General features: G+C 35.3%; 1 protein-coding gene across 1 annotated transcript in view; it reads left to right on the plus strand.

The window, feature by feature from the left end:
- Positions 1–14,720, plus strand: part of ARHGAP15 (Rho GTPase activating protein 15) — a 485,392-nt gene that overhangs the window by 56,891 nt on the left and 413,781 nt on the right. The window contains exons 3-4 of the mRNA XM_081336568.1: positions 4,335–4,409; positions 11,709–11,767. Coding sequence (XP_081192694.1) covers positions 4,335–4,409; positions 11,709–11,767 — 134 coding nt within the window. The remainder of the gene's footprint in view (positions 1–4,334; positions 4,410–11,708; positions 11,768–14,720) is intronic.

Below are 14,720 nucleotides of genomic sequence, written 5' to 3' on the forward strand. Positions count from 1 at the left end.
TTTTTGCCATGTCTGACCGGTCCTGGGATGCTGCTTCGGCAAAGATCGGGGAAAAGAATGATCCAGTGTTTCAGCTAGTGACTTCAGCTAATGCTTCAGCTCTGCGTGAAACAGCAATCCCACTTTTGTTGCCACTATTGTGTAGTGGGTTGTGGACCACATGGCAATGAGGAGGCAGATGAGTACCGCATGTCAGCTTGTTATTTGTGGTAGGTGCGTACTGAACAAAGGGGGTTACCTGGACCCCTTATATACTTGGCTAGGTGATGCTCTGGCCAATCCATCCGTATCTCCTGCCGAAACCCTCTCAGCCAATCCAACCACAGCACAGCGCCCCCTGATGGTACCTGCAGAGCTGCTGCTCATGCCCCATACATAACAGTTGCATTATCACTTTTTATAGCTTGTAGAAGGGGAATAACTGTACCTACACCTTGCTTACTTAATGGTGTTTTTAAGCTTTAAGTCAATCATATGAAAGTAGTCAAGCAAAACTATCCATTTTTAATTTCTTTGAGTCTCCAGACTTACATTACTAGTCCTGTTTCTGTCCCAGCTTGAAATCTCTTTCTCTCATCTATCTAGAAAAGTTTTTTGTGAATTTTGTGATACACATTCCCCTTACCATATGCATTTTGTGCAATAAATAGAATTTTCCATAAATATAAATTATATTGTATGCTAATTTCATTAATCTAGGCATCACTGTGTTTGTGTGTAGAACTGGAAGAACAAACAGCTTGAGCAGTTTCTCCTATTTCTATCATGCAGAAATCATCACTTGAAGTTGTTCATTTTATATCTCCAGCACAGTTGGCTGCAGTTTCATTTTATCAAGGTTCAAAGCATAAAGTCTACCATTGGAAAGTCTTATGCTCTACTGGTAGAGACTCTCTAGTGATGTCATTAATGCAACTTGTAGAAAGAAAAACTTCACTACTGTTTACATGTTCCGTATATATAGGTATTGATTGAACAGGGCTTTTATATGAATTTATTGGTAAAATGTTCATGAAGTGGTTGGTAACTTTTTACCGAAGAATGTCCCAAAATTTAGAAAGTGTGAATTTCAAAGTAGAAGTTAATTTTAGCTCATATCTGAGAAATTAAATAATTAGTTAAAATGCAAATTATTTGGCTGACATTTGGTTGACAAAGTAATGACATTTTCCCTGGTCTTTACTTTGTACCCCGTTTTTGACATGCTGTAATAGAACTAATGCACACTTGCCTCAAATGCAATTAAATTAAATTTCAGCATACTTGAATTTCATACTTAACTCTTTTCCTGCTGAACTCAGAGAAGCACGGGGACTGAACAAAGCCTCATGCCTGACAGCTTTAAATTTAAATGCAGTTTAAAGTTTGATTTTTAAAAAAAGTCTTCATTTTTTGGCTTTATCATCCCCATTGCCTCCTCCTTCTCATATCATAGGTAAAACAACACCAATCAACTCCTAAAAATGATGGCATTGGGATTTTTTTTTAAAATTACAGAGAGATGAAATAAATTTGTGCAGAATTTAAATGTATTCTACCTAAGAATACAATTAAGAGTGGAATTGTTTAAGTGAAAATATACAGACCAGAACTGACTAGTAAATATTAGTTTCAGATCTTTGAATATTGGACAATGTGAGGAAAAGGATAAATAAACTATCCTATTTAAAAGAATATATAGAGTATCCTATTTATCCAATATCTATCTATCTACCTAACTATATCATCTATCAATTTACTTTTAATTTATACAAGTGTATCCACCTTCATTCAATATCAACCCAAAATTAAATGAAAAGTCAGAAATCTTACAAGTTTTCACAACCACATGATTCTTATCATTCTTATTTACTCTCCATGCTAATAAAAGAGGAGTATGACACTTCTGAAAACAAAATTGCAAAATACAGAAAATTTGGTTTGACATTTTTTGTTCCCCAGAGGATGGACTGCTGCTTACAAAAGTATTTCTTACAAAAGCTTGATTGCTTAAGACACAAAATATTAAGACAGAAAACACTTTAGGACACAGGCATGTCACCAGCTGTTACTCATTCCTAATGAAATTGTTAAGTAATATTTTTATAAGTAGGTCAGTTAAACTTTTGGATCTCAGAAAGTGTTTCATTTGTGGCATCTTTCCTTCTTGGTAATACAGAATTAAATTAAAACATAACAATTAAATAAGTGTGAAAAATCAGTATCTATCTATCTATCTATCATCTATCTATCTATCTATCTATCTATCTATCTATCTATCTATCTATCTATCTATCTATCTATCCATCCATCCATCCATCCATCCATCCATCCATCCATCCATCCATCCATCCATCCATCCATCCATCCATCTATCTATCTATCTATCTATCTATCTATCTATCTATCTATCTATCTATCTATCTATCTATCTATCTATCTATCTATCTATCTATCTCTCTATCTACAGTATCTCTCTCTGTCTCTCTCTCTCCCCATTAACTATCTACAACCGCCTTCTCTCTGTCTCTCTCTCTCTCCATCCATCCATCCATCCATCTCTAATTTAGAGAGCCATCATGCTCTATAAGATTCTGAGCAGAGTACCTTACCTTAAAGCATATTTCCATTGGTTTCTCTCTTCTCTCCAATGGTGTCAAAACTGTTTACATATTAAATACTGATATTTAGTTTTATCTGTTATGCAGATAAAACTAATTAAAAATTTGTGAAAATTTAAAAAGAAAAAATGTGAAGAAAAAAATAACAATTAAGAAGTAAATAAAATAACTAATTTCCTCCTTTTCCAGTAAGTACAAACAACTTTAACAACTTGTCACCTCTCTTAAAATGCAACAATCTCTCCATCCCATATCTCACTTATTCTGTATAAACTATCTTTTAAAATCTCATCTTCCATCTAATCAGAAATAGTCCATTAGAGTTACCAGAAAGAACAAAGTGTCTATTATAAACTTGATCTAATAAACCTACTTGAATTCCTTCCTTTTATATTTATATCTCTTTTTTTAATCATTAAACATTTCCCCAAACCTCATCATTCAAATGTAATAGGTAAAAATCCAATAAAAGTTACCAGATATTACAACATAACTATTTTAACTTTAATCAGATAAATTTAAAACACATCAAATTAACTCATTCCCATATAATTGTTATCTATAAACAAAAGCTTAAAATATCATTATCCACTCCTGGTCAGAAAAGAAAAATCATTAAAAAATTTCCAGTTATCATAACTTATCTATTTTAACCTTGGTTAAATAAACCAACTGTATATTCCTTCTCCCTTCCCCCACCATTCTTAATCTTTAGCCCCTTTAAATAATGTCCAAACGTTTTAGCCCCCCCCCATTTTATCTTTGTCTCTTCCTTTGAGATTACTGCAATGTTAACAAATCCCTTGTTTCCTCAGACATATCTTCAGTTCATTATGTCCTCACCAAAAGTCCCCAGTATGGACAATTTTAAAAGGATGTCATCATGTCTCTCAAAAAGAAAAAGTGCAAAGACTTAGAACCCATTGTGGACCTTCATTTTCACCAACGTTACCCTCCAAGATGTAAATGTATAACTCAACTTTCTCCCTACTCTCACACACCTTAGCCAAAGTTGGTTTTCTCCCTTGCCACTTCAATTATCATGTCATTTAAGAGCTATATAGACATAAAAGGAATTTGCCATAAGCAGAAAAGAAGGTAGGGAAGAAGTAATTTGAAGGATGGGAACTGAATTGGTTAATTAATTCAGTGCTTAGACAGCTACTAGTCACAACATTGGGGGAGAAATCACATCTAAAAGAATCTGGAATTGGATTTAAAGCTTACCATGACAACACCATAGTCCAACTAACCGTAACCATGCCATAGTCCAACTCTTTTTAACATAGTATTTCACACATCTAAATGTGAATTGATATAGTAATGGTATGTTCTTCTAAAACTTTTTTTAAAAGACTTTGAAGACACAACCTTTTAAATATCTTGTGTAAGGGTAAAATGTTGCAATGAAAGCATATTAATTTCATTTACCTGAAAATGTTCAGTCAGTAGTATAATTCTAAAAACTTATCTATTCGAACAAGCCTGCCTGGCCTGATGGATTTGGGTTTTAATATTATTTTAACTAATGTATTCTTATTTTTATTGCCCTGTACACCGCCCTGAGTCCTTCAGGAGAAGGGCGGTATATAAATCAAATAAATAAATAAATAAATAAATAAATAAATAATTCAAAGTAAATGTGTTCAGCTAAGTTACTTTCAGTTCATCCTTGTATCTTTAAATGTTGTTTGATTTGAGCATATTCTGACCTCAAAATGAATGTATTTCCAGCTATCTCGTCACAGAAGGAATCATTCCCAACATAATATACCACATCTTGACTGCATTGGCCCACTGGAAAAAGAGGTAAGCAGTTGCATTATAGCATTTACAGTGTATTGTGCATTTTGTACTTCAGCTTTTATTAATGAAAAGAAAAGACATGTTTGAAAGATGAATACGGAAAGCTGAAGATGTCTTTTTATCTCAACAGAATAAAAGGGAACTAAAGAGCTGAGCAAAGTTGGCAAATGATACACAGTTTAAAATACCTATTCAGTTAAAAGAACTAAATATTTATTATTGAGTAATATTGCTTTTCCAAAACTAATAATTGCACAATAGTAAAACAATATTGTACAATAGAAGCATAAATTGATTTTGCTGTTATCCTTTCTACTTCAGGTGTATAGATAAATCTGATATAGATAAGAGCTTGATATCTTTTTTGAAAAATAGAAATCAATTTTGGAAGATGGCATTAATTGGTAAAATTTGGGGAACAAAAAAAGAGGAATTGAATCCTCTTTGCTGACTTCCTACATACACTTAATTACTCTGTAGCCAAAGTCTAGGCTGTTTTTATGGTTAGTGCCATCCAGAGTCCAAAAAGGTAGAATAGTTGGTTAGTCATGCCGGCCACATGACCACGGAGACGTCCTCGGACAAGCGCTGGCTCTTCGGCTTTGAAACGGAGATGAGCACCGGCCCCTAGAGTCGGAAACGACTAGCACACATGTGCGGGGGAACCTTTACCTTTACCTTTTTATTAGCAACTAACAATCCTTGTTAGTATTAGTGCATTTTGAACAAATATTTCCTTCCTGGACAGCTCTTATATTTCTGAGGTAAATTACATTTGTATCTAGAAAAAGTCAAAGTAACAGTTTTATTATCTAAGTACAAGGAAAATGATCAGTTGGAAGAATGGGGTCAGTGTAAGGCAAGTATGAAGCAGACCAAGTAAGCAATTTATAACTGATGAAGTTAATAATAAGACATGCTGTTTTAGCCTAATGGCCACATAAATACATAGGTTAATAAAAGAGTATTTGTAGTTCAGGGTTGACATGAGGAATCCTTGGTGCTCTCTGAACTTGCTTGTTTTCTTGCAGACATTTTATTACCCAAACTGAGTAGCATCATCAGTAGTAGCACATAGGACATAGGTTTATCTCTTGACAATACCTTCCTCAGATAGTCTTGCAAATGTGTTTTGCAGTTAGCAAATACCATACAAGGAGATTTTTAAAAAAATTATCTATCAGACTAATATGCTTGCAAACTCTCAATTTATGCATCTATACTGTAATATTCTACGTTTAGGCAAGAAAAACCAAATGCACAGGTATAGTATAGGTGGTACCTTGCTCAATAGTAGTAACTGTGAGAGGGATCTCGGACTCCTAGTGGACAGTCACTTAAATAAGAGCCAGCAGTGTGCTGCAGCTGCCAACAAAGCCAACACAGTTCTAGGCTGCATCAAGAGAGGGACAGTATCAAGATCACATGAAGTGTTAATGTCACTTTACAATGCCTTGGTAAGGCCATACTTGGAATACTGCATCCAGTTTTGGTCACCACAATGTAAAAAAGATATTGAGGCAACAAAGATGATCAGGGGACTGGAGGCTAATGCATATAAAGAACGGTTGCTGGAATTGTGTATATCTAGTTTAATGAAGAGAATAACTAGGGGTGACATGATAGGAATGTTCCAATATCTCAGGGGTTGCCACAATGAGGGAGTCAAGCTATTCTCCAAAACATCTGAGGCCAGGACAAGAAACAATGGATGGAAACTAATCAAGGAGAGAAACAACCTAGAACTAAGAAGAAATTTCCTGACAGTTAAAACAATTAATCAGTGGAACAATCTGCCCCCAGAATGGACAGCCATTTGTCTGAAATGATATGGGGTTTCCTGCCTGAGGAGGGGGTTGGACTAGAAGACCTCTAAGGTTCCTTCCAACTCTGTTATTCTAAGTACTCCTCTTTCATTACTATAGAAAAGGATGAAAATTGGAGCCTCTAATAGTTTTCAACTATGTTTTTATTGCCAAGTTTGTATATTTAAAAGTATGAAACTGGTCATGATCTTTCAGTATGTCTATGTCTAAGAAATATGTCTAAGAAAAATAGCAATTTTGCCTAATCCCAACAAGAACAATGAAGTGATTAGGTCCAATAAAGGAGAATATTTATAGCTCAGGTTTGAAATGAGGGGTCAATTAGGTCATTTATGCTACTGATATAATTCCTTCATCGAGATCTTACCAGAAAAGGATAGAGCTATATTCAGTTATAATAGAATGCAAAGAAGAGAAATGAAAGTCATAGAATCATAACATTCAAAGGGATTTTGGACGTCTACCACAGTGGGAATCTTTATACCATCCAGATGTCTAAATTTTACTTGAAAACCTCCAGTTATGAAACACCACAATTTAGAGGCTGTTACATTATTAAATTGTTCCAACCATCAAGAAATTTGTCCTTATTTTGACTTCTGGGGGGAAAAAAGTGGAGAAATGAAATCTGCTGAGAGTAGAGCCCACAACTGAACAAAATGATGAGCTGGTGAATGAACTCACTTTTTCCAATTCCTTTCTGGACAAGGAGAGGATGTGGGATCACCCATAAGTGCTCCAGTCACAGTTGTTTATCAGGAAGGGACAGCAATAGAGTGGTGGTCTCCATCTTGGAGACAAGGAATAGCCATCTTGCTCAAACTGTGAACAACATCCGTGAAAGAACACAGAATCCACTTATTTCCTTTTCTAATAACCTTTGACAATTACTTGTTAACTGCTTTTCATATGTTAGGAACTGTTGGAATTTTATAGTCCCAAGAGAGTTTCCTTCACTCCTTAGCAAAATAAGTTTTAAATTCAAGTTTAAGGACTTTAAAAAATACCTCTCAAAAGGGTATTAGAATGTTAATTTTGGAAAGTTACAAATAGAGGAATTCCAGAAGGAATTAAAAATATATTTTGAAATTAATTATAACCAGTGCTTTTTTTGTAAAAGAAAAAGGTGCTGGAACTCACACATGTCATACAACCTGCCTTGCTTACCCTACAAGGTTCCATCCAAAAAAGGTGCTGGAACTCCATTCTGAGCGTTCTATGACAAAAAAAGCCCTGATTATAACAATCCTTACAGTGGGAAAATGGTATAATTTTGAAGTCTTTTAAAAATGATAGGATGATATTTTAAAGACTGGACACTAGAAAGAACCAGAAGGAACTAAAATTACAATTAAAGGAAAAGAAACCTTAAATCTGACTTAACAAACAGAATGGAGGAGGGGGGGCGTGTTGGTTCAGTGTGTTAAAGATACTGAGCTTCTCAGCTGGAAAGCTGACAGTCCAGGTTTGAGACCTGAGTGCCACATGATGGGGTGAGCTCCCATTACTTACCCCAGCTACTGCAGAGCTAGCACTTCGAAAGCATACAAATGAGAGTAGATAAATAGGTAACACTTTGGTGGAAAGATAACAGTGTTCCATGCATCTCGGTGTATAGTCATGATGGCCACATGACCACAGAAGTGTCTTTGGACAATGCTGGCTCCCTCAGTTAAGAAACTGAGATGAACACTGCCCCCTAGATTTGGATACGACTGGACAGGGAAACTTTTACCTTTATCTTTAAACAGAATGCAGCAAAATACTTTAACATTGCATGTATAAAGATATTCGTGACTAATTATCAGAGTGTCTGCCATTATAGATAGACTGGGTACAAAGATATGAAAAGGAACAAGTTTTATTAGATAAGACTGAACCTGATCTGAAAGCAAACTTAATAATGATAGACTACAAGAATGATATGTAAAAAAGGTACTACATTGGAGATTCAAATGAAATTGGTTGATGTTAATAATTAAAAGGGATATACAAATAGCAATCCAAAATAATGATCTGGATAACTTTTCTATTTTGGATTTACAAAAGAGACTTGTTAAAGTTTTGAAGGATTTTGTGAGAAGGGGTTTGGCAGGATGAAAGATCAAGATTGTTAAAAGTATAAGACATGAATGTAAAGTTGGTTTATTTTATATATATATGTGTGTGTGTGTGTGTGTGTGTGTGTGTGTGTGTGTGTTTATGTTTAATATTACTATTTTTAAAAAGAAAATTTGTTTTTATTTCAAGTTTGTATTTCAGTCCATAAATTGTCCACCTGCTAATTCTTCTTTCTTGCGTGCTATGGAAAATTAATCCACATATGTACATCATTCCTTTGTATTGAATCTGCAATTATTGTTAGATGAATAAGGTTAATAGTCTCCATGGAATTAGTAACCCTATATAATTAGAGTGCCCGTCACCCAAAGAATTATTACCATGCTCAAGTGAATAAGGTCTTACCCTCACTGACCACTTCCCCCATTAATACAAGGAATTCAGGATAAAAAGATGGACTATAACATAAATTCCCATCTACCTTCTATATGTTCCATTACCTGTAAAGTGAAATGAGATCCTGGCTAATTATTTATCATTATTGTATTCATGTATTCATTGTGAAGGAAATCTTTGTCAATGGGAATATTTTTTTTATTCCAGGAAAAAATAATTATCCCCCAGCTTAATTAACTATCTATGAGTTCTAGATCACATCCCTGAAATAAATCAACATATTTCTATTATTTCTAAAGTCATTTTCATGTGGATTTCATAATTTTTCTTGCCACTATTAAAGCATATGTCCAGTAGATGCAAATAGAGATACCACAGTACCTCTAAAAAAATAAACATATGTTAGCTAATCATACACACACACACACACACACACACACACACACATTTATACACATACACATACACATACACATACATACACACCCATGTTTTCCTGAAAATAAGACCTGGTGTTATATTAATTTTTGCTCCAAAAGATGCATTAGGGCCTATTTTACGATTAGGTCTTATTTGGGGGAAAATACTGTACTAAATTCAGTGGGTTAGGACACTGAGCTTGTCGATCAGAAGGTCGGCAGTTTGGCGGGTCAAATCCCGAGTGCCGCGTAACAGAGTGAGCGCCTGTTACTCGTCCCAGCTTCTGTCAACCTAACAGTTCGAAAGCACGTAAAAATGCAAGTAGAAAAATAGGGACCACTACGGTGGGAAGGTAACAGCGTTCCGTGCGCCTTTGGCGTCTAGTCATGCCGGCCACATGACCACGGAGACGTCCTTGGACAAGCGCTGGCTCTTCGGCTTTGAAACGGAGATGAGCACCGGCCCCTAGAGTTGGAAACGACTAGCACGCATGTGCGGGGGAACCTTTACCTTTTACTGTACTAAATACATCCATCTGGCTGACAATCTTAACTGGGGATTATTTTTGTGGTGGGGCTTATATTATGAGCATCCTGAAAAATCATGCTAGGGCTTATTTTCCAGTTGGGTCATATTTTCAGGGAAACAGGGTATATACATATATACACACACACACAGAGAGAGAGAGAGACACACACACACGCATACACACGAGAAACTAAATTGGGTCAACTTCAACTTTCTGCCTTGTTTCTCTATTAATTTCTCTCCATCTCTTCCTCAACTTTTTCCTTCAGTGGAAAGGTACAGGAAGGGCAGCACTGGAAAAAAAATCACAAACAAATGATGGATATTTATTGAGGCAGAAGAGATAGAAAGTGCTGTAAGGCCATTTCATGTTCAGTAATCTCATGTCATCCATCTGTGAAATGGCTGAAAAGATAACTTGAATTATCTTGGAGGGACTGTGATGAAACTATTTTAACAGATAGTTCCCAGCACAGCAGACAGACGTCTAATATGGTCAGGTTCAGATGTAATAATCTTAATTTCTGAACTGTGCTGTTATGCCCTAAGACCATGGGAAAAGATGTAATGAAGGTAAGAAGCTATCCTAATGTCTACTTTTTGCCACTATTAAATTTGCATCAATACAGAATTGCAGTTTCTGGTTGTTTCCAGCTTCTGCTGGGTATATTGACCTCCCCAATTTGGTGCCTTCCAAAATCTGTTGGATTTCAATTCCAATGTTGTATTTTCCATCTTGGCCAAGGCCTGTTCTTACTAAGTTCAATGGCAATATTAGTCTAATATCTGGAGCTTACTAAGTTGGAAAATTTAGACTAAATTAGATAGGCTGGGAATGACAAAGAAATCTCAGCTTGAATGAACAGAAGATTTCTCCAACTTAAAGTTTAGCTAGAGGAAAATAATTTCCTTGTCAGTATTCTGAAATCTATAGTGTAATATATAAGATAACAAAGGAGAGGATGAATAGGCCACATGTTTATTGCAAACATGATGCTACAGGGTGGAGAGAATATAAAATAGAATATTCTTTATATTAATTATATTACTTAATATGAACTAATTTATGGGAACTTAATTGAAAGTAATATAATCTCAGTATGCAACAATACAGATCTAGAAACAAGGGTGATACATGTTTTTTTATTTTAAAACAACAACCCTGAGAACTTTGAATAGTATAAACATTAGTACCTTGAACAAAGGTTTTAAAATTCTCAGGGGCTTAGGAAGAAAATGCATTATGTAGCATATGTGTTGCCCAACATGTTTCAAAGTATCAGCTGTTCATATGCTTTTGTGTTTACATTTAAAAACTTGCTAATAAAAACAAACAATATTATAAGTGAATCTTTTATAGCCCATTGCTTAAATATTTTAATTTTAAAGTGTCTATTAAGCTAAGAGACATATTTTATTTTTAGCAACAGTCTATGAGGTTATGCAACAATGTACTGTTCAGCCAACCTGCATCCTTTGATGATGATGATATCACGTACATAACATACATATGTTACATATACACATACATGCATAGATAGAGCTCAATCATTATAAGATCCGAATAAAGCTCTGATTGTAGTGGGATATAAATTCTACAATATTACTTTGGACAGTTTTTAGACTTTGATCTGCTGTGATCAGATTCCTTCTTAGCTACTGTTTCCAGTCCTGGCTGCCACATTTTAAGAAAGATTCAGAAAAATTAAAACATGATTAGAGAAGGGAAAATAAAATACTAGAAATCAAGTTTTATGAAGAGAAATCCAAGAAGATGGGAAATCTGCTGTCCCTTTTCAAATACCTGAGAAGGTGTTGCATAAAGTCCTCAGCTTCTTGTTCTAGACACAGAGTAATAGATTTAACTTAGATTTAACTTAGAGGAAAATCTGTTTTAGGGGGAAAAATCCTAACAATAAGAGCAGTTTGACCATGGAACCAATTGTCCAGACAGATGGTATAGTTCCCATTCATTGAGTGTATTCAGGTGGAAGCTAAACAGGCATTATGCCATCAGAAATAACAGTATAGTAAAATAAATAAACATTGTGCATCAACTTGTTTATTGCAGATAATCAAAGAAGGCTATCTTCTAAAGGCTAAAATTGCAGATGAAGGCAAGAAGCTAAGGTAGGTGACATTAAGTAATTCTAATACTGTATAATCAGAAGTACAAAGCAATATGTTATTTGACTTGAGATTCAGAGAACAGGCAATCATCAAGCTTGGTCTGCAGATCAAGTTAATTTTTCCCAGTAATTTTCTTCAAAAGTTCAAAGAGCTGTAAATTATGTCTCCACTTCCTCTGAAGCTCTCCAAAAATCAGATCATCTATAATTTCATTATCAAGTTGCCATTTTTAACATGAAGAAGAAACAAGAACTTTAACCGATTCTATGACTGATGCAACTTTGTTCCTTAATTTGAATCTTGCTCTACAGTCTTGAATTTTAATTTTATCCATCATTATTTCATAGGGGGAAAAAATGAAGTGTAAGCCTGGAATAATATCCCTAGAAAGCAATTCAGATGCTCATTGGCTGAGATAATACAGTCTCATGGATGCATCAACCAGAGGGGAAACTTTGCTTTTTTTCAAAGGGTTACATTCTGATGTGGAACACAAGGACTCAGGGGTGTCAAACTGCTGGCCCACAGGCCAGTTTCATCATACCGAAGCCGCGCCCATCCCATTGCCGGCAATGCAAAAAGAGTCACGATATGTCGTGGCACATCACTTGACGTAGTGAGTTTGACACTCGTGCACTAGGTGAAAAGTCTTTTAAGTTAACTGTTGAATAAGTTAAATAATCTTGTAAGAAGACTGTATCCTTACAGTAGTGATAGTCACCAAGCATATGGACCTGCTCACGCATCTCAGTTGCTTTTAATTAGAGCTGTCCTAAAATCAATTGTCCAGTTAAGAAGGACTTTTTGCAATTTTTCAAAGGGCTCCTATCGTATTTATGTATTTATTTATATAGATTGTACTTTTATCCTATTCCTCAGCCAAAGGAAGGTGGAGCTTGTGACCAATACTTTGTTTTCAGTGCAATTTGCTCTGAGAGGCAGAGAAAAACACCACACAATACATCGTAGTTGAACAAAGAATTAAATGCAAGTTACAATTCAGCCCCACTAAGGATCCAAATGCACCAAATTATAATGTTATGTTTTTAAATGTACTGTATATCTGTCATGGTTTAAATTTACTGTATACATTCACACCTATGAAGACAAAAATAAAAGGAACGTAGAAATAAGTGGTGTTTTTTTCCCTTCAAATTATCACTTCCTATCATTAAGGTGGAATTCAGGAAAATTGGAAGTGCCAACATTCTTCTGCTAAATTGTTGGATGAAACTTCAAAAATCTGTATCTTTAAGGGTATATAGCAATATAAACCACATTGATCTTATAATGTGCTGCCATCAGGTGTCCATTTGCTAGAATGCAAATATAATGATCAAAGGAAGACTGCAATGGAAAGTCATTGATTTCAATTTTTAAAATTGAAATAGCTCAAACTCTGAAGGTGTATCTCATGCAGCTGTGAGATCAATGTCCTATTGTTGTACGTAACAATTTTATGATTCAGACGGGTTAAATCTGATAGCTGCTGGATTTTTTGCATCATTTTTCTGTTACTTTCTGAATGATGCCTTCTTTTAATGTTTTGATACTTAGGTTTCTAACTAAATTCCAACATTGTTCTCTCTCTCTCTCTCTCTCTCCCTCCCTCCCTCCCTCCCTCCCAGTTGAATGGTTGCTGTCATTCATCCATCTGCACATGTGTAAAACTGCTTTGGTTGAACTGTTTTTTCTTGATGGAGAAAATGATAATTTATTTATTTAGTGCTTTGTGAGTCTTTCAGAGGGCTCTGCGTCTGTAGTTAATTTTAATATAATTTTAGGACTTGATGATGCAGTGACTTTATCTCTGACCAGTGGGCCTAAGGCAGAGTATGCAAGAAAAAGCGAAGAAAACTGAACATAAGTCACATGAAAACCAAAGTGTTTACTAAGAGACACAGTAATTACAAGCATAATTGGAGAAATAAATATTTGGAAATCATCATCCAATCTTCCCTAAGTTGGGAAAACCAAACAAAAACTTTCATAATTTGAGCCTTAAGTCTATCTAATGAAATATTTTGTTTTCCTGTGTGCCTAGACAATTATTTAGTTTCTACAATTATAATTTGTAAGGGCAAAGTATTGAACCTTTTGCTGAATGGCACAGCGGTCTCTTCATACAAGAATCTGAGAATCATACAAGAAACCTGGAGTAAATATACAAATGGATAAATATGCAACTGGATAACCTCTTGTCTGAAATGGTATAGGGTCTTCTGCTTGAGCAAGGGGTCTTGAAGACCTCCAAGGTCCCTTCCAATGCTGTTATTCTGTATTCTGTTAAGTGCTACTCTTCTGCGCCCTTTGAGTTATGTGTCAAATCTTCTGTTTATAAAGGCATGTTTGAAAATTTGGCAGATATTGGATAAAACTAAATTGAACAGGAGGCTCTGTTCACCTGTCCCCCACTCCTTGTCATAGTCAAATATTCTTCCTCCTTAAAAAAAAGAATAGAAAATACTTAAGTAATTGTTGCTTGTCAGGCTCAATTCTTGCTCCAACAAGGATATGAGAAAGTCTCTTTGGAGTTCAAGCAGTGTTTTGATTATCAAAACACTGCATTGTAACTCCCCACTGTCAGCTCTCTCAAATATTGTTTTGCACACAAGAACATGTTTGTTTGCTAGGTTTAATATCATGCCATCTATGGTTCAATGTCCCTTTGCAAACTAACTGTGCCCTCTTTGCAGGAATTGGATAAATTAGTTAACAGATTAATAGAGTTGGAAGGGATCTTGGAAGTCTTCTAGTTCAACTCCCTGCTCAAGCAGGAAATTCTGTACCATTTCAGACAAATAGTTGTCCAATCTCTTCTTAAAAACCTCCAGTCATGCAGCACCAGAACTTCTGAAGGCAAGGTGTTCCACTGATTGTTCTCACTGTCAGAAAATTTCCCTTAATTCCTTGATTAATTTCTGTCCATTGCTTCTTGTCCTGCCTTCAGGTA

Source organism: Vipera berus (assembly GCF_964194415.1).
Source record: "Vipera berus genome assembly, chromosome: 1".
NCBI classification, from domain to species: Eukaryota; Metazoa; Chordata; class Lepidosauria; order Squamata; family Viperidae; genus Vipera; species Vipera berus.